General features: G+C 43.6%; 1 protein-coding gene across 7 annotated transcripts; it reads right to left on the bottom strand.

The window, feature by feature from the left end:
* Positions 1–10,934: 10,934 nt before the first annotated feature.
* LOC103721445 (uncharacterized) lies at positions 10,935–20,245 on the bottom strand. 7 transcript variants are annotated; one of them, XM_088716756.2, is made up of 5 exons: positions 19,928–20,245; positions 19,552–19,637; positions 13,291–13,739; positions 11,710–11,916; positions 10,935–11,626 (listed from the first exon to the last, which is right to left on the bottom strand). In XM_088716756.2, the coding sequence occupies exons 3-5, from the start codon at positions 13,546–13,548 to the stop codon at positions 11,315–11,317; spliced, it is 777 nt and encodes a 258-aa protein (XP_088572882.1). In that variant the 5' UTR covers positions 13,549–13,739; positions 19,552–19,637; positions 19,928–20,245; the 3' UTR covers positions 10,935–11,314. The 7 variants fall into 7 exon arrangements, with proteins under 7 accessions (XP_088572882.1, XP_008809872.3, XP_008809873.3 ...); XM_008811650.6 differs by having other exon boundaries at positions 13,291–13,554; XM_008811651.6 differs by having other exon boundaries at positions 20,029–20,245.
* Between the last annotated feature and the right edge of the window lie 1,929 nt (positions 20,246–22,174).

Below are 22,174 nucleotides of genomic sequence, written 5' to 3'. Positions count from 1 at the left end.
ATTGGAGTCCTTGAGAATTTCTAGCTGCTCATTAGAAAAACCAAAAGTCTTGATATGTCGCCTAGATACATGGTGAGAGCTCTTAAGATCCTATTATGCTGTATCTCTATTGAACAAAGTATATTTAAGTTATTTGGTCGTTGAGCAACATGACAAGCTTGAGCTTAACCAGTCTCATCTTATACATTGTTATTATGCACAAAGTAAGCATGAATATACTGAATATCGAGCCTCATGTTAAGAAATGATATTTTTGTTCTGCAACCATGGTTAACCTTTACCAAGATGATTTCAACCAATGAAAACTAACAGAAGGATCCATCTGTGCAAATGAAGAACTTTATAAGAATTTTTGATATAAATATGAAACAATAGGGGCTAATATGCAAATAAAAAAGATCTTAGGTATTAAGCTTGGAAAAACTATTTAGTTTATGAACTTGTTTGGCCCGACATGGTCCGGCCTGGCTGTTTTTGAGAGAGAACAGATGGGTGAGGGCTTCTGACGAGAGATTTGGGAACCTTACTAACTATTATTTTCTTGTTGCCCAAATCTAACCTTCACTGAGGTCTTCTATTTATATGTTATCCTTTTCCCCCTTTTTTGGTGAGCATGTACTAGAGACATAATAGATAATTAGATACTGTACATGAATTAGGTAAATTTCGATTTAATAAACTCATACCATACATGAATTAGGCAAACCATGGACGGCCATGATTGCCAAACTTGACTCTCAACTTCACATCTATTTTGCATTATTTTGGTTGATGGCTGAGCAAATCGAAGTGATTAGGTCCTTTATGGAGAACACATCCAAACTGTAATCACCACCACGAGTGACATATAAGCAAATTCTCCATGCATCCTTCCTAGATCTTACACCTTCTTTGAAAGATCCAATCCTAACAAAGAACTTTGCCATGAAATTCCACCAAGTAGCCCCTCTCAACTTGGCCTTGGAGGTTCCAAGAATCAGCCTGGTGTTTTACGTCAACTCTCGACATAGAAAGACCAAGGGAAAGAACATTGATGGTGAAAACATAGGCTAAGAACACAACTTATATATGATTCTTATAAAGCTAACTCAGAGAACTAATTATCATGTTGCTGGTTGTTTAGCTTAATATACATGATCTCAGGGGTCTACCACCATCCAAGCCTTGTCTCCTGTTATCTAATTTGCCCTGCATTTTGTGTAATATTCTTTGATTGCTCAGGTTGAGCCACTGCCCGGTGTACCTTCATGCGACGCCACTTCATCTGTGCTCAGGAGGTAGACTATCATCTGGGCTATCTCCAGAGCAAGGTTCCATAATATATTTAATCTCATGATACTGCTGCTGCCATTGCGGAATGTGACTATAAACCTTTGTCATAGGAAATGCGTAAACTTATACTGCAGAATCATGGTAGATATAATGACAAGTCCGAGTCATGGACTACCAAAAACAAGAGTCTCTCCTTCGTATTAAAAATTAGTATCCTAGTGATCTGAGGACAAGTAAACTCACTGTTATATGGACCTGCAAATAACGAGTACTTTGTGTTGCATCCAAAGTGTCTGTGCCCTCTAAACTCTTCCACATTCTCTGCAAAACCGCATTACAGCTTGCTTCTTTATTTTGGTAAGCCGTGTCCATGAACTCCTTTTCCATCTTTTCTTCCTTCCTTTTCTTTCAGCAACCTGCTTCCATCGTTTCACCCAGGTTTTCTAATTCCTGTAAACCTCATCATTGATCGTTATAGTTTCAGGTTTTCTTGGAGCCCGGTGACTCTCAATCTATGCTCAAAGTGCAGCAGTAAAATGAGAATTAAAATATACATAGCAAAATATTTGACCTAACTTCAAAGCTTGAGAAGACCTGGTGGCCGAAAAAACTGATACAGATTCAGTTTTATATATATATATATATATATATATATAGAATTAAGTTGGGGCCACCTACGTGGCTAACCATTCCGATAGCACCCTATGGATGGGGGATAGGGAGCTGTCTCGGAAGCTCCGTGATATTCTGTTTTTCAGTTTTATTGAATGCGTTCGTACACGTGTTGTATGAACCACCCGGTCTAGCCAAAAAAAAAAAAAAAAGAATAAAGTAGGGCCAAGTTTAATGTATTGCCACGGACAGCAAGTATATAATATTATCAGCACTTAAAGCAACATGGCTATGGATGCATAGAATATCAGTCTTTTTCTATCTTTTTCATTGAGGGAGTATCAACTAGTGAATTCAGACGACACTTTCACAGACTTGTGAAGCTGCCACAGTAGCTTACAGTTTCGATTCGTTGTGTTTTAGGATGGTATCTGATGAAACATCACTTAGTAAGTCTCCGAGCAATGAAAGGTCCCAACAAAAATTGACTTGCTATTTTTTTTCAAGGGAGATAAACCACTGCTCATTTCAAGAAAAATTTTCATGTAGATTTCTATCTATCAACATCGAATTGCAGATTGCTCGGCAAATTTGACACTAAGGGATCTTTGGAGTATAGGTCTTGGTTTCTTGGTTACATCCAGCAAAGCGTTATGCAAAAAGAACTTAGTACTAGCTATAAATAATAACATAACAAATGCCAAGATGCTGGCACATCTTGAAACTTACAAAACCTACCATGCAGTAAGTATTTTTTGTTGTTATTATTATTATTTGCTTTGCAAATATTTTTCAAATTTTGATGGATTTGCCTGAACTTAGTTCATAATTAAGCTTGACTAGTATGTAATTGATCCAACTCTAAACTCTGTTCATCGGTCTAAGTTAGTTCCATACCATGATTGAACTCAATCTCGCTTAATCAGATTGAACTCGACAAGGCTCAAAAATATTGTATGGTAAACAATATACAGTATATATTTCAATATAAAAACTTTAATTGACGGTCTAATGACTTATTTATGCTTTTTGATATGATAATATATTTCATACTAGAGTGCTGCTTCTCAACACTGCTCATTCATTTTTTGGCTTATCCGGACTGGTGTTGAGGGGGGAAGGAAGAGATACGGCGAAACATTTTTCTTCATATTATATTTAATAATTTTTGAACTTATATTTTGTTATTGAATGTTATTTATTTTCAAATTTAATTATTCAAATAAGTTAATATTTAATTCAAATTTGAAATTATAAAACCAAGTTTCGGTCGAGCAATATTCGAGTTTGGTATAAACTATACTAGGTTTTAGTTGATATATATACTCAAACCAAAAATTAGACCTATGTTCTACTCATTCAAAATTACATTCATATTAAGTTCGACCAGATAATGAATAAGTCAAATTGATCTCAAGATTCGAACTCTAAATTTTTCGACCAAATTGTATGCATGAATGATGAATGTATGTTTGTAATTAATCAAATTGCCAAAGTTTCATTATCCATGAACCATGGACCAAATGTTGAGAGACACATAAATCCTTATCATTACTTACATTCTAATTTAGCTAGTCCATATGTTCTCTTTTTTTTAAAAAAAAAGAAAAAGAAAGGAAGGGAGACCCATATCCGCTTCAAGTATCCAATGTATGAATACTTAGAAATGAACCATCCAAACTCAAGCCCGGAACCTTTAATTTGCTGAGAAAATGGACACAACCACCAAGGCAACCAAATTTCATACAGACCATGCATGCCCAAACAAGGCCATAAGGAAAGTTGGGCACCCTTGTGATTAAGGAGAAAATTAAAGAGACTCTGAAGACCAACCCTGATGAGCGGTGGCGGCGGCGGCGGGGAGGGGGCGGAGACCAGGCGGGCGGCGGCGGCGAACCAGAAGGGGAAGGAGGTGGTTGGGACCAGAGCGAATGGGGGGAGTGGGGATCGGCGGCTGATGGACAAACCAGAAGGGTCTGTCAAGCCCCTGTGGTCGGCAGTGGTCCAGGCCCCCCCGCGGCGGCCGCAGTGGACCACCTTCGAGATCTCTCAGACGGAACTCCGGCAGAACCAGAGGGTCTTCAGGGAGGTACTGACGCTCCCCCAGGAGAGGATCGATAGAGCCCGGAAGACATGGGCGTCGACAACCCTTCTGGCACGAAGTCTTGGCCGCCCGATTCCGGTGGATAGGATGGTAAAGGAGATTCAGTATAGGGCGAGGATCGGCAACGGGATCGAGGGCTTTCCTATGGCAGCGGGCCACCTGGCTATATGCTTCAAGAAGGAGGAGGAGCGGGATATGGTGTTACAGTGTGGCCCATGGCTGGTAGCGGGGCAACTCGTTGCCATGGAGAGTGGCGGCCCGATTTCGTGGCCGGAGTTCAGGTGGTGTCAAGGGTTGTCACCTGGGTGAGATTGCCAGCTCTTCCCCTCGAATTCTGGGATAGGGAGTCAATCCTCGACATCGCTGGTGTAGCCGGACGACCATTGGCGGTAGACGCAATGACGGACGGCAGGCGGCGGCTAGGTTATGCTAGGGTCAAACTAGAACTGGATGCCCTAACCCCACTACGGCCGGGGACTTATCTTCAAGGGGTCTCAGGGCTGATCTGGCAGGCCTTCACCTTCGAGAACCTGCCTGGGGTTTGCTACCAGTGCGGGTGCCTTGGCCATGGAAGGGATAGCTGCAGTCCTCAGGGTCCGGCACCGGAAGGGGGAGGGCTACAAGGGCCGACAGACAAGGGGGCGCCTCCACAGACTCCGGCGGATGTGGATGTGGGTCGTGACCGTCCATTGCGGCCAACATATGGGCCGTGGCTGGTGACCAACCGGATCCGCCTGTCGAAACCTATCGACGGGGAGCCGGCGAAGAAGACGACTACTGGGTTGGGGGCAAAACCAACCCGAGGTCAACCTGATGTTAATCATGTGACCGGAGCTTCGTCGAGTAGCCAGCGGCTAGCGGAGGACCCGGCGGGGATCGAGGGGCGGAAGACGGTGGCTGCGCTTGACCGGGGGAAAGCACCGGTGGTGGACACCAATGGCGGCGACTCGGCCTCTTCTTCCGAGGTAAGCCTGGTTGACCCTCCCTTTATTACTGAGTCTGAGCCGATCCAACTCGGCGAGTTGGCTGATGGGCTTTCGGGAGATAAACTGGGTCGAGTGATGGAGGCCCAGGGGACAATGGTCCATGAGGCTGTGGGCCTTGATGCTGGGCTATCCAAACCCGCCGCTAGCCCAAGACACCAAGGGGAGATGGGGCTTGCGGGCCCGAGTCGGGCGGACGGGGGTCTCTCAGGTTTCCTTCCTCTCCCTCTTCACTCCGAAGCTGGGGGAGACAGTGCTGACCATCGGCGACGACACTGCCCGAGCTTCATCGAGCCAACCCTGATACCCCCCTCCGATCTGTGGGTGCCGACGGTGGGTGAGCCGATAGCCACGAATGGCAAAAACAGGGTCTCTGAACGGTTGCAGCAAGTTGCAGGGTCGGAGCCTCGGAAGGACTGGGTGGCGGTTGCATCCCAGGGTGGCGCCGGAGGTGATCAGGGTCTTCGGGAAGATGAGGCGAAGGCTATTAAGGAGGAGCCCATTGTCCCGGATGACATTGGCAGGGGGGTTGGAGGTGATCACCTAGTGAAGCAGACTGACAGCACCCGGAAGAAGAAGGGGAAGAAACTGGCATCGCGGAAGGCGGGGGAGAAGGGGCTGGTGAGGAAGGAACCTTGCGGAGGTGCGGGAGAAGGTGGCTCTGTGAATGGTCGACTAAGTGAACAAGGTGGACCTGGTGCTGAGACGGAGAGACTGCAAATCACTGTGGCGGCCCATCAACGTGTTGCTTCCAAGTTGAAGAAGGCCATGCGAGGCTGGGAGGCTTCCTTTGAGGGATCTAGGCCAGGGGAGGGCTGTCACTCCCTCTCTAACAATTGATATGCAGATTCTTGTTTGGAATTGCCGGGGTGCCGGGAAACCGTCATTTAGGCCGGCTTTTCGGAGGTTAGTTCATACGCATGAACCAACCGTTTGTGTAATCCTTGAGACCAGACTTTCTGGTAGAAGCCTGGAACAAGCAAGAAGGAGGATTCCCAGTTCATGGGGATTTTATGCTATTGAATCACGTGGACTGTCAGGAGGCATTATTGTCATGTGGCGGTTGGATGGTTGCAAATTAGATGTCTTCAATGAATGTAATCAGAATGTTGTGATGATTATATCGGAGGGGAATGGGCAGCCATGGGTGTTTTCTGCTATCTATGCTAGTACTGACTATCAGGAGAGGAGAATTTTATGGGATGAGGTAGGTAGCCTTATCCAGCATGGCTATCCAACACTAGTGGCCGGGGATTTCAATTGTATTGACAGACACTTGGAGAAGAGGGGAGGTAGACCGTTCACGAATAAACTGGAGGTAAGGGAGTTTCAGGACTTCATTATGGGTAATGGATTGGTGGATCTGGGGTTCTCCGGGCCGCGATTCACTTGGTGCAACAACAGACTGGGTCGTGCTAGGGTATGGGAGCGTATTGATCGGGTTTTCGCCACAGCTGGGTGGGTTCAGAGCTGGCCTAATTTCAGGGTATGTCATCTGCCACGGATTGCGTCAGATCATTGCCCCTTATTGGTATGTACTTCCCCCACTGTCCATAGTTGTGGCCCTTTTCGGTTTGAGAAATTGTGGCTCTCATACCCACAATCTTGGGAGGTGGTGAGGGAAGCTTGGCAGGTGCCCGTTCGTGGGGATGCTATTCATAGGGTGTCACGTAGGCTTGAGATGACCAAACGAACGCTTGCGGAAATGGAACAAGGTGGAGGTGGGGAATATTTTCAGGAGGATCGAAGGGGCTGAAGGCTTGATTGCAGCTATTCAGGAGAGGGAAGAGCAGAATGGTGGGCTGTCGGAGGAGGAGCAGACTGAGCTCCGGGCGCAGTTGGCTACGCATCATTCACTGCTACGACAGCAGGAGACCTTTTGGAGACAAAAATCGCGAGCTCAGTGGATTATGGAGGGGGATCGTAACACCAGGTTTTTTTATCAGGCCACCATTATTCGCCGGCAGAGGAACAGGATTTATAGCATCAGAGAGAGCGGTGGGCAGTTGACTGATGACCCTGTTTTGGTTAGGAGGATATTGGAGGACTTCTTCAAATCCAGATGGACTGAGCCTACCGGTGGGGGGGTGCTGCCTACCCAACCTCCCCCGTCCAGGAAGGTTTCTAATGAGGAGAATTATGAGTTGATCAGGCCGGTGTCAGTATCAGAGATTCAGGAAAGCCTTTGGTCCTTAGCTGAGGACAAGGCCCCCGGGCCGGATGGCTTCCCCCCTCTTTTTTTCAGGAGGTACTGGCATATAGTTAGGACAGATGTGACAGAGGCTATCATGTTGTGTTTTAGCTCAGGCACTGTTCCTAGTGAGTGGAAACAGACCCTTATTACTCTCATTCCAAAAAAGCAGGATGCTACAGAGCCGAGCCATTTTCGGCCCATTAGCCTTTGCACCACCCTCTACAAAATCATAGCCAAAATTCTGGTAAGGAGAGTGAGAGGGTTACTGACTGACTTGATTAGTCCTGAGCAGGGGGCTTTTGTTGGGGGCCGGAGTATTTCAGATAATATATTGATAGCTCAGGAGTTTATGTGTGATCTCAGGCAGGCCCCACGTAGGCGGGGGTTGATGGGCATTAAGTTGGACATGGAGAGGGCGTATGATAGATTGGACTGGCACTTTGTGGCACACTCCTTGGAGGCTTTTGGGTTTCATCACCAGTGGATCAGATGGGTGCTGAGTTGCATCAGGGACCCCTCCTTTGCTATTTTAGTGAATGGTACGCCTACGAGTTTCTTCGGGTCCTCTGTGGGTTTGCGGCAGGGTTGCCCGCTGTCACCTCTGCTTTTTATTCTCTGCTCAGATGCTTTATCCCGTGCTCTTCGACATGTTGCTGAGACCCCTGAGCTGGAGCCCTACTCATCGAGGTCAGGTACTTTCCAGTTGTCCCACTTGTTATTTGCTGATGACTGCTTCTTGATGTCACGTGCGAGTACGAGGTCGGCAGGGACAATCCGGAGGATCCTTTTTGAGTACTGTAGTGCTTCCGGGCAGAGAGTCAACTTAGCAAAGTCGTCCATCTCCTACAGTCCGAGGATTGATCCTCAGGTGAAGGCAGCCATCGCAGAGATTTTGGGGATTGAGGAGCAGGACGGTTTTATGCGGTATCTAGGGGTTCCCATCACCGGTCGGCGACTGCGCCGAGCAGACTGCTCCGGGGTGGAGCTCAGACTTCGACAGCGACTGGAGGGGTGGCAGGCGAGCGCCTTGTCCATGATGGGCAGAGTTTTATTGGTGAGGTCAGTATTGAGCTCTATTCCTTTGTTCCTGCTTTCGAACACTATGGTTCCGATAGCATGTCTACGGCATTTGGAGCAATGGATGCGGAGGTTTGTTTGGGGTGGGCGAGCACCGGGAGGCGGCATTCATCTGCTTGCTTGGGAGGTTCTTTGTCAGCCGACGGCTATCGGGGGGCTGGGCATTCGCTCCCTTATTACTAGACGGGAGGCATTGGCATCGAGGCATGTGGTTAGATTCCTTCTGGAGCCGGATGGGCTGTGGAGCAGGCTGATGAGAGCGAAGTATGGGGAGCGGTGTGCTGGAGACTCCTTCAGACCAGGGCGCCAGTGTTCCTACATCTGGCGTGAGATGTGCACCCGAGCTCCTCGGGTCCTTCCTTATATCTCTTGGGCGGTGGGCGATGGTCGCAGTATTGATGTGGTCGAGGATAGATGGTTGGCCGGATTATCGCTATCCAGATGGCCCACTATGTTTGATCCGGGAGCTATAGCCGGGAGCAGAGTGAGCGATCTTCTAGTGTCCGGGGAGCCCAGATGGGATGTTGATCGGATCCATCTCCTCTTCGGTGACGACCTAGCCGAGAGGGTACTGGCCACACCTATACCCCTTGAGGGGATGACAGATAGGAGGGTATGGAGCTCGACTGGGAGGGCGAGAGCTACAGTTAGTGATCTCCAGGCGTTAGTGGACATAGGTTCTGTACGCCGGCTGGAGGGTCGCTGGATTTGGCGATTACGTGTGCACCCACGTGTTGCCCTATTTCTGTGGAGGGTGGCATGGGGCATTCTACCTACCCGTGGGACCTTGGCGAGGAGGGGGGTGCCGATACCAGCTGATTGTGAGGGATGCCCGGGGGAGGAGGAGACCATCGGTCATGTTCTGTTTACATGCCCGCGGGCGCGTCAGGTGTGGGGCCTCGTAGCGACCCGCCGCCAGTCTTTCATCTCTACTGAGGCCTTTTTGAGTCAGGTGAGGGACTCAGCTCGGAGAGTCGACATGGCAGACAGGGGAGTAGTATGGGCTCACGTGGTATATCACATCTGGCTGGATAGGAATGCGAGGATATTTGAGGGTAGAGGTTTCTATCCGCGATCGGTGGTTACTAGAGCTTTCGCACATGCAGCTGAGTTGGTGAGCGCTGCAGCTGACTCTTCATCTGGAGAGGATAGGGATACCTGGGGCGCCTTTTCTTCCCCGCATAGATATGCGATGATACCACTGGTATCCTGGGCGCCCCCACCCCCTGGTTCTCTCAAGGTGAATTTCGATGGCAGCGTAGCGGAGGGCGGGAGCAGATGTGGAGTGGCCTTTGTTATCAGAGACCATGACTCCAGACTGATTGCGGCCGGAGGCCGGCGCACCTTTGATGGATCCGTCCATGTGACGGAGTTGCACGCGGCATGGGAGGGTCTTGTATATGCTAGAGTACACCTGGGTGCCCGACGGATTTTTCTAGAGGGTGACTCGACCACAGTAGTGGACTGGATTCGTTGCCGACATACCAGGTCGGATTTGCACCCATTACTTCGGGACATCCGGAGCATGGGGGAGGAGCTAGACTTACTCCGGGTTTCACATGTGTTTCGGGAGGCGAACAGGGCTGCGGACTGGGTCGCCTCCTATGCTGCCCACCATTCTGGTTTTGTTTTTTGGGGTTCCCCCGACCATGTGCCGCAGGCATTTGATCGTGTTTTGCTTTGTGACAGTTCTGGGCTCTCTCATCGTCGTATGTAGTGAGAAGCCGGTTTACCAAAAAAAAAAAAAAAAAAAAAAAAAAAAACAAGGCCATAAGTACATTGAGCCAGAATATGCTGAATGGATGAGTTTTATGACACTAGGATTCTGATTTTTAGATCAAAGACTAAGATGAATTGGATTCTGCTTTCTTAATTTTTCTATTTAATGGAGAAACGTGGTTAAGCTCAAGCCAAACTAGAGCTTTTTAAAACTCTAGGCAAATGCTTTCTAGTATTTGTAGGTCATCGAAGTAAATGAGAGCCAACTGATAAAATGATTCACTAATTCTTATTTATTCATGAATTATTGAGAGGGGCTGAACCCCCACGCCCATTGCTCGAGTTTGGCAAGGTACTATTTGACCAAAAATATCATGAAATGAAGATGATGGTTGCTGAGGTGGTGGTGGTGTTCTTGCAATTGTCTATTGCAGATCCATTCCTTGCATTTCTTTTATAAATATAAACAAGCAAATATACTAACAGTTTTAGAATGCTTTCTTTCTTCTTTTTCGACTCAACACTGAATCCTTTCCGAATATTTCTACTAGCATTCACCCACTGTGGGTGAACCTGAAGCTAGATATCATGTCTGGTAATGCTTTAATCCAAGAGTTGTCTGCACCTGGAATCTCCTCTTGTTATGTCGACCAATCAGTACCTGAATGTTGTTCAGATATTTCAACAATGTCTCTCATTTAAAGAATGGATAACCTCCATTATTGCTGCCAATGTTTAGATTAGTCAATTTGAAGAGAGCTCTAAAAGTAGCCATGGGTTCACCAGCTACTGGTCCAGCCATAGAATACTTGAAACTTGATGTTCCCACAATCACTACTACTCTTTCTTACAGAAGTCCTACCTTCTATTACTAACTTGATTCTTTTATTCAAGAGAACTATACCACACCATTAGCTGCAGGTGTGCTATTGTCAAGGACCATGCATTTAAAATTTTCAAGAGAGACCATGCATTGAAATTAAGAGCCATTCAACATACCTGGCCAATCAAACCAGCTGCAATTCAGATAAGGTAGATAGAACTATCCATATTCCTGCTTCAAATAAGCGACATCCCAGCAAATTCTTGACCCAATGCACTATAAAGATGAACTCCATGCACTGTATCCCTACCTTCTTCTAGGTGATATAATTAAACTAAAGACAATAAGATTGACATGGTCTTCGAATATGATTCACCTCTTCGGAAATTCTTAGACTAGTATCTCATTACTGATGTCATCAGGTGGTTTTTTTTCTCCTGTATGAAGACTCAGTAACCACCCGGATGAATTACATTTTGGTTGCACCATGTCCCCCCAAGTGGACCAATTCTACCAGTACTTATAGATTGCTAGGCTTGTTGGTCAGCTGCAAGCACTTCCTCCTTGGTAAGCCAATCCCGAACAGCCATAAGATCAGGGAGCACGAGAGCACCAGACTGTCTCCAACTCTTTGCATCTGGCGTCTTAAATCTATCCAGAAGCAACGCATGCATTCCCACACTCCGGGCAGGGATGTAGTCCTTGCGCATGCTGTCCCCGACGTGAAGTACTTCTTCTGGTGCTATATTTCCAGCCTTCTCCAGCGCAATCTCATATATCCTCGGGTCTGGTTTTTCCACACCCACGAGGCCTGAGAACACACCAAAGTCCCATTCTGATCCCTGGGTTACAAAAAGTTGAACCATTAACAATCCAGCAGATAAAGGATTACCGCGAGACTGTGTATGGAACTGATCATGGTCACCTGATTCAGTCCTAAAGCAGGAAGGATGACGTCCTGATACCGGTATTCTGCATTGCTCACAAGTCCGACAATGAGGCCCTTTTGACGCGCCCATCTCAGGAAGGGCTGTGAGTCAGGAAATACAGAGTAGGGCGCAGAAGAACCAAAGGCTGAATATATGCGTCTGAACACCTTTTCAAACGTCTCCTCATCATACTCATAGCCCGCCTGCATAAGATTACCAACCAACAAAGACAAGTAGCTAGATTTGATACATCTTTTTGTTGAAAAGCAGAAAAAATCCTCTGTAATTTGACTAGTAAGCTAGAGATCAATCGAATTTTGAGTCATTCATGGGCAGTCCGACAGTTACTCATGATCACCAACTGCAACCCTCTGGGCAGTCAGATTTCAATAAATGATTAAACCAAAGGTTAACTACTTAGCTAGATTTACCAAGACTCGATCAAACTATTAATCAAGTACTATTAATCAAATCTAGTCTCTTTCCATTTGCTTAAAGTGTGTTTGGGGGGAAGGGGGGCTTTTCCCACTCCTTTCTCCCTACATATACACACTAGTTTCGACACTCTCAGAAGCATCCCAGCTAACTATTAAATCTTTAGACATGCAATATTCTTTAATTAGTGTGAGTATGACTACATGCAAATATATATATATATATATATATATATATAATATAGAAGAGAGAGAGAGAGGAGAGAGAGTGTGTGTTAGGCTGGAATGCCTCTGAGAGCATCTGACTCCAAATGCTACCTTGTGGAAATCAATGAAGGGCCTCTCAAAATAAAAAAATCAGCACCTTAGATCATGATCTGAGATATATAAAATAGCTAGCAACCAAAAAACTAAAGATTTTCTTTAGTTTTTTGCTAATGCATCAGATGAAAACAAAATTGACATTTATATCATGTTTTAGTTGGATCTAAGCTTCGAAACATTCAGATTAGCTGAAATTTAATCAGTGGATGTTTCAAAATATTTAGATCAAAATCAATGGTTTGGAATTGCACATTAAATAGCTTGAACTATATTTTTGCTCACTAGCTATATTGCAACCATTCATTTTTTTGCTGCTTAGATGGATAGGCAAGAGAGCTCCAAAATAGATATTTTTTAGTTTCAAGTATTTTATACATCTTATATCATGATGAACGGTGTTGATTTTTATTTTTTGAGAGGCCCTTCATTGATATCTACTAGGAAACATTTGGAATCAAATGCTCTCAGAAGAATTGCAGCCTAACCATCCCCATCTCTCTCTCTCTCTCTCTCTGTGTGTATAGCCTACTATATAAAGGGTATATCAATATAACAGATGTTACATGAGCATTAAGAGTTCTGCTGGTGTTTGATGTAATTATGGATTCTTCAAAGAACCCAGAACAGTTACATGTTTAATTCAATACACATTTAATATTTTTAGTGTCCTCTTTACATGCATCATTGCATGAGTTGTTAAATGTATTAATTCATGAATGTTTGTCAAGGCATGCTGATAATCCAAAACAAAAGGACCACGACAAATAGGCATAAGATTTATGAAGACTTCATTCTCAGAACCCATGTGATTCTACTTACCCTGATAAAAGAGTCCTTCACACATGATCTCCACCAATCAACATTTGGTATTTTTGCGGCATAGCCAAAACATGGGTACTTTTTTGCCATGTCTGTGTATGCTGCCTTGAAGCCTTCATGCATGCGTTTGTAATCAGGACAGGGCAGCCCTACCGCTTTAGCTGCCATGCAGTAGTAGTCCCCAAGTTGGCCTTTGTAAGCTATTAGAGTACCAGTTACATCTACAGTAATACATCGTAGCTTTGGCAAGATTGACATTTTTGGCTGTAGAGTAAAACTGCAGCTTGTTTAAACTGACACCTCAATTCTGTTATATATGAAACGCTGACAAGATATTCAACACATTAAACTGATCAACAAGCTAAGCTATCCAACACTAAACTGATCAACAAGCTAAGCAGCTACTTCGATGGTCCAGTCTCCATTCATTTGCATGCACACAAACAACTCTGCATGTTACACATATTGCAACCATTATTACAAGTTACAAATCAAGAATAAATTTTGTAAACAAGAAACATGTTAAGATGCAGATATGAAAGCAACAGTTACTATTACAGCTGCTTATTATAAGGCCAAAGAAATCATTTATCCATATTTTTCTAGAGCTTGTAACCATGGATAAGCTACAGGAGTTATCATAAAAAAACATAAAGAGGGCAGAGCTTGAGCTCTGCCTAATATCATAATTGATTTGGACAACTAGTACCTCTTGCCAATAAACATATGAAGAGAACAAGGGTTACACCTCAAAGTGGCTAGTTTTTGGTTCTATCACATAAAATTATGTATATATTTATGTGATTGAGCTTGAACGGATGCAAGATGGTTGGCAGCAGTAGTATCATCACACATAGCATTCTCCATGGTAATTGTTCTCATAATCATAACCACCAAGCCTTAGTCTGACTAGCTAGAGGACTATAGATCCATCTTTGCCTATGTTTACAACTGAGGGATTCATCCTTTCTTAAAGCAAGTTTTCTCAACCTCTTACCATAACTTCTGTTCAGGTTCTCTTAGTCTTCCCTCCTCTGGATATGAACCTTTCACAGAACTCCTAATCCTTGTGCTTGTGGAAGCATTCTCAAATTGTTGTTCTACATTACCATATTATTTTCATCAATTTTACAGCACTATAATCTAAACTACTCTAATGCGTGCTCTCTATCCCCATATCCGATGCTCTCTTTCATCTTTATGAAAAATGGTGGGAGGTGCTTTGAACCATTCCATTGAAAATAATGAAAGATTTATGTGGGAAAACACCTTACAAGGTTTGGACATGGAACCTCCTCCTAATGGTACACAGATGCAACCACTAGACTATATCCCTTTTTGCCTCTATCTTCATTTTATTATTACCTCTAAGCAAAGTTCGCTATCTCAGTACCATACCCCATACCGGTATCATCTACTATAGTGTATGGTATGGTATGAGATGGTGAGGCATACCGAGTGTCGGTATGGTACTGGTACCAGTATGCTCGGTACGGTATAGTATCGACCGGTACGGCAAACCTTGCCTCTAGGTCTCAACAGCACACAACAATTACAAAACAACCAGAATCGCCTCTTGAATTTATCCACTCTCTTATTTGGTTAGGTACATCTTTGAGCATTTATCCACTTTTCCTGATAGCAGATCCAAGATAGAGAGAATGATGCCATAAGCTATCACCTTACTTATTTAAAAATAGAGAGAATGATGCCAATGAGCCATCACTTCACTTAAAATTTTTAATGGAGCCCCCAGATTCATAATGTCCCACTATAATTAAATTTCCTATTACACAACTCTTGTTCTCATGCCAGGATGGACAAATATGGAAGGATTACACAAGTTGACAGGTGTTTGTTAAGAAAAAGTGGTTCCAATAAAGAAACAACTGACGTATTATTCATTTGCAAATTAAGGATCTGGGTTAAAATGACTTAATATGTCGACAAATGATTGATAAGTGCTTATCTCAAAAATATAAATCTGCACTTATGTAAGAAAAAAACAATTTTAATAGCAATAATATCTCTAGATTTACGCAATCATAATGATTATCAAAGCTTTATTTCAACTATTAAATTGGGCTGGACAAGGCCAACATCATGATTTAAAGCTATCTCTACAGTTTGTTGCTAACATGCTATTAGCCTCTCTTTCCAAGGTTCAGTATACGCATTAGATTAGTTCGGAGATCAAATAAAAAGAGAACAATTGGAAGGGAAAAAAATGGACTTACCATAGCTTTGATCTTCTTGTATGTATTTTTTCTGTGTTCGATTAGGGAAGTCCTAAAGTTATTGCAATACAGTTTTGAAAAGTTTCTGTATCTTTCTATATGAGGTTCAATGCAGATTCACATTTTGTAGCTCGGGGAAGGTCTTGATGCCATGTGGGAGGCTAATTGCTTGGATGCTAGAGACCTTGCGAGAGTCAAATTAGGATAATATATGAAGGGGAATTTAGGTGGCTGAAAGACGAGTCCTAGAATTGTATATTGATCAAGAAAAGAAAAGAAAGATAACAAGAAAAAAAAAACTAAGTTCAGCTGTCCTCTCTCTTGCACCTCTCTTCTTTTTTCTTTAATTATCACATAGTCTTGTATTTCTACAATGAGCATACCTTTGCTTCTACTTGTTTATAGACATTATCTTAAATTTTGGATATCACAATTAACTGAATCAAGGAACTAGTGTCCCTCCTTTCATTCAAGTCTATCAAATTATTCTGTTGAAGAGTTCATTAGACTCACAAGTTATAGTTCCCACAAAAACCAAACCTTGAAACCAAAGATTCACTAATAGCAAACAAGGATCTTCCCAATTCCTGTATAAATTTTATTTTCCTAAACCCCATCATAAGTTCATAACCCTCAAGACCAATTTGCATGTTTGGAATGGAAACCCTCCAGGTGTCTCATGTACCTAAAATATACTTCTTCTGTCCTGTTTCCTGTAACAGGACACAGAATGGGAAAGTGATCTTTTCAATCAAACAGAGTTTTCCCTAGACTCGAATACATGAAAAGCTGCTGAAAATCAACACAGAAAAGAAAAAAAATTAGACCTTGATATATGATCCATGTGACTACTCAATCTAAAACTTCATGAGTCCCCCCAAAAAAATAATCTAGAACTTCATGAAAGTTTTACATAACAGAGGATAATGGTATATATGGAATGGTATGAGGATCATCCCCAAGTGGATTGCATAAAATGTAATATGGATTATACTCTTTGTTTTAACGAACAAAGAAGACCACCTCATGGCTTCTTAGGAAAACAAACAAAACCACACCATCTATGTCACAGAGAGAGAGGAGGGGAAAAATCAGCTGATTGTTCTAAGAGAAAGGACTTGTCATTGGTTATTTTATTTCATCATCCCACATAAAAGTTATACATGTGGGCAGCGACTGCGTATATTTTCCAACCCATATTTGCTGAACACAGTCAGCAAAAACAGGTCTACACAGATATAGATGCATTAGCTTGGCGGTACTGAAGCTGTAGTAAGAAAAACCACAAGCATGCATTTTGTAGAATGTAACATCTAGCATAGATAAATTAGAAACTGTATCACATGAAAATCATGTGACAATCATGGCAAATATGCTGACAAGGGAGGTGAGGACTCAGAGGCATCGACGGTGCAGGAGAAGGACATGGCAGCAAGGCCACCCTTCAAAGGTTCCTTAATCAAGTAATTAATCTTTTTTCTCTCTGATAATGTTTGCAAATGCTTTGATGATGTTGAAGACTTGGAAGTAAGGTATGCTGAACCGGTACCGGTAGGCGTACCGGTCGCCTACTGGACCGGTTCGAGACCGGAACCGGTATGAATCTTTTGTTTTTTTGTTTTTTTCTGGTTCACGGATGTGTGCGGAAAGAAAATTTTTTCTTTTGGTTCCCATCCACACGCGGATGTTGTAGAAAAAAAAATTAATTTTTTGCCGTGTTTGCGGACACGCTAGGGCTGTGGCATTTATGACCGTGCGGGGAATCGCGCCCGCATGGGAAATCACGCCTGCGTGCAGAACGCACGGGGGGAGCCTCGCGCAAGCACACGGCCCCGCGTCCGCGCAGGGCACTCTGCCCTGAGGGAGCAGGGGCCACGCGCTCTCACGCCACAGTGCGCATGCGCTGTGGTTTAAAATCCACGGTGCGCGCGTTGTAGTTAAAAAAAAATTGGTACCGGTGCGAATTGGTCGGTTCGCATCTGTACGGGCTGATACGAGACCGGTACGCAGCCGGTACGCATGCGTACTAGTCAGTACCAGCCCAAAAACAGCTGGAACCGGTATTCGGACAGCTGGAATCGATATTCACACTGTCTGGATATCGGTTCTAGGCCGGACCGGTCTGTACCAGGCCGAACCGGCCGGTACAAACCGGTTCGGCAGACCATGCTGCAACCAGAGGTCAACATTGATGAGAAAGATGAGAATGGGACCTCACCAGTTATTGGTGGCAGCCAAGGAAGTCTATGTCGATGTCTTCCACTTCCTAATCTCTGTTGGTGCCAATGTGGAGCTAAGGAGTACAGCAGGTGAGGCAACAACTATGCTTTCCCAATTGAACAATAATCCATATCTTCTCAAGCAGATGACACTCAAGTTTGCTCTTGAGAAGGGAAATGGAGGAGGGTTCTATGCTCTGCATTGTGCTGCTCCACATAGAGACTTAGTTGGGTGCAGTATCTTGACCACTAGAGGCTGTGATGTCAATACGCCTGATGGAGATGAATATACAATATTGATGCTGTCATCAAGGGGAGGCCATGGGGCATCTTGTGAGCACTTGATTGCTTCTAGTGCAAGGTGTGATATCAAAACACATCAAGGAGAGACTGCCCTTTTGTTTGCAAGGATGAATTCCATGTTTAGCAATGAAGTGAAAAATGTGATACTAGATGAGCTAGCGAGGGTTTGGGTCTTGCAAGGATCCTCCCTCCTCACGATCCAGTGTTGCATTGGGTATAGAGAGAGAAACAAAACAATTCCATCATAAAGAATTGCAAGGCAAAGGAGAAGAGAGATATCAAAAAGTATACTGGAACCAAACTTCAACCAGATAACTCACAGCAACAAATCAAACAAATCAAATGGAGCATCAAAAATTCAACCTTTTAGTGAAAAGCATTCAAATCTCTCTGCTGAGAATTAAATCCATCAACCAAAGTCACAAATTGAACTAAAATATGTCTCGCAGAAGCATCAAGATCCAATCTTTTGACAAGAGGTTCACCATTTTTCTCCACTTAACGACTTCAAAGGAAACAGATAGCATAGAAGTGACACACCTCCAAGCAGTGAAGCCAGCTACCCCACATCCAGAGCTCCTCAAAGAGCATGAAGCAACGGTTCCTTCCCATCTCCAACCTTCCTCAGTGCCACCTGGAGGAGCTCCTCCGCCTCTGGCTGCCCCTCGCTCTTCTAGGTTGCCTTCTTGTTCAGCCGGGTGGACACAGAGCTCACCGTTTGAATGAGAATTTTTCAAGGAAGAAGAAGAAGAAGAGATGGGTGCTAAGATTTAGGACAGTAGAAGGGGAAAGGAGAGGGGGTTGGGAGCTGAAAAGAAGAAAGGAAAGAGGTGGGGTTTGGGGGCATCTTGCTTTTCTTGCTGTGGTGATGCCCACAGAAGCCATGGCCCTTCCGCAGCCACCCTGGCCCTGCCGTGGGTCTTGGGATCCCAGATTAGGCCCGCATGGAGATTGGACGTCAAGGAGTTATACCCCTTTGTGCTGGGCAGCATGAAGCGGCTCAAGAGATCGAAAGCATGACCAAGAGGCCACCAATTGTTCGATGAAATGACACTCCCGCGGTTTTTTTCTCTCTTTTCCGAACTTCTTTTAGCCCTTCTTGGAGTCATGTCAACAGGATAAACGTCTAAGCCTTCTTTGATGCATCAAGGCCAGTAAAATCGGCACCAGAATTTGTCGATATAGCAAACATCACAACCAAAAACCTGTCTTCAATTATCAACTACTACTAACTCAGAAGTATAACACCCAAGAAAAGCATCGATTTCCAGAATAAACAAAGGGAATCACATTTAAGTGGCATTTCTAAAACTCCAAAACTTTTAAGCCAGTAAACTATAAATCAGAGACTTAACTTGATGCTTCTCAATTAGTGCAACCAAACCCAAATAGACTTTGAACCAAAACAGAAGATATGACATGCAAATATCTTTTTTTTCCCCAAAAAAATAATCCCACCGATACTAAAACAGAAAAATAAAGCATCACATGGAGCACAGTACCTCAGAGCCAGGGGAATCAGATCCAAAAAAGACTTTCATATCGCGTCCTAATACCAACTCTACCACTCCATGAAACCGGACAGCCACTGCAATCAAACACAGTTAGATCTTTGTGAGAAACAGAAAAAATCACATCCAAAATCCCATCTTTAACTCTCCACGACCCCTAAAACAGAAGAATAAACAAGAAAAAGAGGCCTAAAACCTTAAAACCAGCATAAAGAAACCCCAAACAATTCTTAGAATAAACCAAAACGATGCGATCTTTCTCACTCCATTACTTCTAGAAAGACATGAATGACAACGAAAATCCCTCCTTTTCCCATTTTCCGCCTGTAATTAGTCAAAAATGCATATAACGACAATCAAGAAATACCAGGAAAGCGAAATCCACCGAATCCAACACTTCCCTGCGGCCGAAATTCTGAGGTAGAAAAATTGAAAAAGTGGAAATTGTTTGAAACTGGCAACACGTACCGGTGTCCGGGGGGTCTGGATCTCTGCGCTCAAGGTTTTGGTGCCGTCGTTTCCCCGCTTCATGTGGTTCCGGTGGATGGTTTTGGAGGTGCGAGAGAGAGAGAGAATACCGGCGGAAGCAGTCCGTGGTTTTGGACTCTTTGCCTTTCTCGGTTCCAGACCGGTTCGGGGAACCGAGCTGGTGGCCCCCCCTGCCCAACTCCGTTTGGATGAAAGAAAGATTTATTTAATCTTAATCTTCTACCTAGGGGTGGGTTTGAGGCTTTGCGCCAAGATTTTATTAATCTAGGAGGTGAAAGCTTGGATTCATGGAGATCTAGGAGGTGTTGGGATAGGCTTGGGCCTGACCAGGCCCAGGCCTCACTGTTTATTTGGGCTCGAAACCAGGCCCGTGAACACACGCCCCCTAGTGATCAACTCTATTCCAGTATTTTAGTTTTTATATACAAGAAAATGAGTCAAATTCTAAAGAAGTATGATATAGATTTGCTCATTTTGATGTTGTTTATAGCATACCTTAGGGTTCATGTACTAACACATAGGTGTGGCACAAAATTTCAGAATGTGTTTAAATAGTATTGGAGTATAGTGGAACTAAACTATGTTTAAAATATTATTGATACAACAGTAAAACCATAAATAATTAATGAAGTCAAATAGACAAACTATGGGAGATGATACGTAAGTAGGAGGAGAATAAATGCGATGCAATGAATTTTGTATCTTCACATGATGAATTTTTTATATACCAACCATTTTGATGAACTAGGCATAGGTCAAAGTTGCATCACCGATAAAAAGTCATCTAGGATTCGATTATAGGAATTTCATGTAACTAGGGTTACGGATGATTGGTGCAAGCTTATCTAAAAGTAGCAATTCTCGAGCTTATCTAAAAGTAGCAATTCTCGACTTGTTTTAGTCAATAGATTGTGTCTGATTCAAAAATAAATTCCATGCTGACACCAAAATTGTAGGAGATCTTTTATAACTTCAAGTGACAACTTCTATTAGGTCAACCTCTTTGGTGATGAGCTAAATGCAAGCCAAAGTTGGATCGCCAACAAAAATTCACTTTATACTCAATTCTAGAAAGGAGAATTGGCACTCTGCGGTTCTATCTAAAATTAAAGTAGCTCTGTTGTTATGTTATTATTGCAACTAATAGATTGTGTTCGCAGAGGAAGAATACGTGCAACTGATTATCTGCATCCAAGCTATCGAAAATTCCTATAGCTTTACAAGATAAATTTTGATAAGTTAAAATTTTTAGCAGGCTAGATGCGGGCCAAAGTTAAAGTGCTAGCAAAAGTTTACATATGCTAAATTATAGAAATTTTCACAACTAGGGTTTCAAAAGATTGATACTCTGCAAGATAGCCCCCCTATCCAGAAGTGGCTCATATTGATTTGCTTTTGTTGTTATGTTATCTTGCTTCAGCCAACAGTGTTTGCGGACCAAAATAAATGCAATGCAGAAGAATATATACAACCAAGTTACAGAAATTCTTTTCATAACTTTACTTCAATTATGTAATAAAAATTCTCAATTTTTTATTCTTTGTTAAATTTTATTTTTTTTTTCATTTTGTCAATAACCAAAGAAAAGAATCTAAACATCTGGAAACCCGCCGAGCCTAGGGCTGCTAATGGGCCGGGATGCCCACCGGGCCGGACCTCTTTTGAGACCCAATGGGACAGTACGTGTGACACCATACAACCATTCCTCCTGCACGATTTTCAAAGTCTGGGCCTAAACCTCATCTACATGTCTACCATTGTCAAAACAAATGAACGAGCACAAGATGGCGGCGGCAGCGGCGGCGGCGAAATTGGGTGAAGAGAGGCTAAAGAAGGATGCTTTCTAGATCATCCACCTGCTCCAAACCCTCGACCGATTTGTCGTCTCCGATCTCCACATCCCTAATACTATTAGATCCATGTATCAAATAATCTTATCGTTATGATCACAATCATCTATCAGTCTTAATTCTTGAAACCATGTGTACCACCTGATATTTTAATTTATTTTACCTCTCATTTTCCATGCTAATCAATGTAACAACCCTGGAGCTCCCGAATCCTTCAAAAAATTGTCATTCCTTTGCTGGTTGTTGCTCGTTCCCTCCTTGACTTGCCAATCCAA

Source organism: Phoenix dactylifera, chromosome 2 (assembly GCF_051530095.1).
Source record: "Phoenix dactylifera cultivar Ajwa chromosome 2, Ajwa_hap1_PhDact_Kaust_v1.1, whole genome shotgun sequence".
Classification (NCBI taxonomy): domain Eukaryota; kingdom Viridiplantae; phylum Streptophyta; class Magnoliopsida; order Arecales; family Arecaceae; genus Phoenix; species Phoenix dactylifera.
The sequence above is the reverse complement of the archived record's forward strand: the minus strand, read 5'-3'. Positions and strand labels throughout refer to the sequence as shown.

What these genes read in the sequence shown, in the direction of transcription:
- LOC103721445 (XM_008811650.6), bottom strand. Translation starts at nt 19,590, where the DNA reads ATGAAAGTCTTTTTTGGATCTGATTCCCCTGGCTCTGAG. An exon ending in CTGATTCCCCTGGCTCTGAG is followed by an intron (nt 13,555 to 19,551) that starts GTACTGTGCTCC and finishes TTTACTCTACAG; the next exon opens with CCAAAAATGTCAATCTTGCC. An exon ending in CTGCTTTAGGACTGAATCAG is followed by an intron (nt 11,627 to 11,709) that starts GTGACCATGATC and finishes TTTGTAACCCAG; the next exon opens with GGATCAGAATGGGACTTTGG.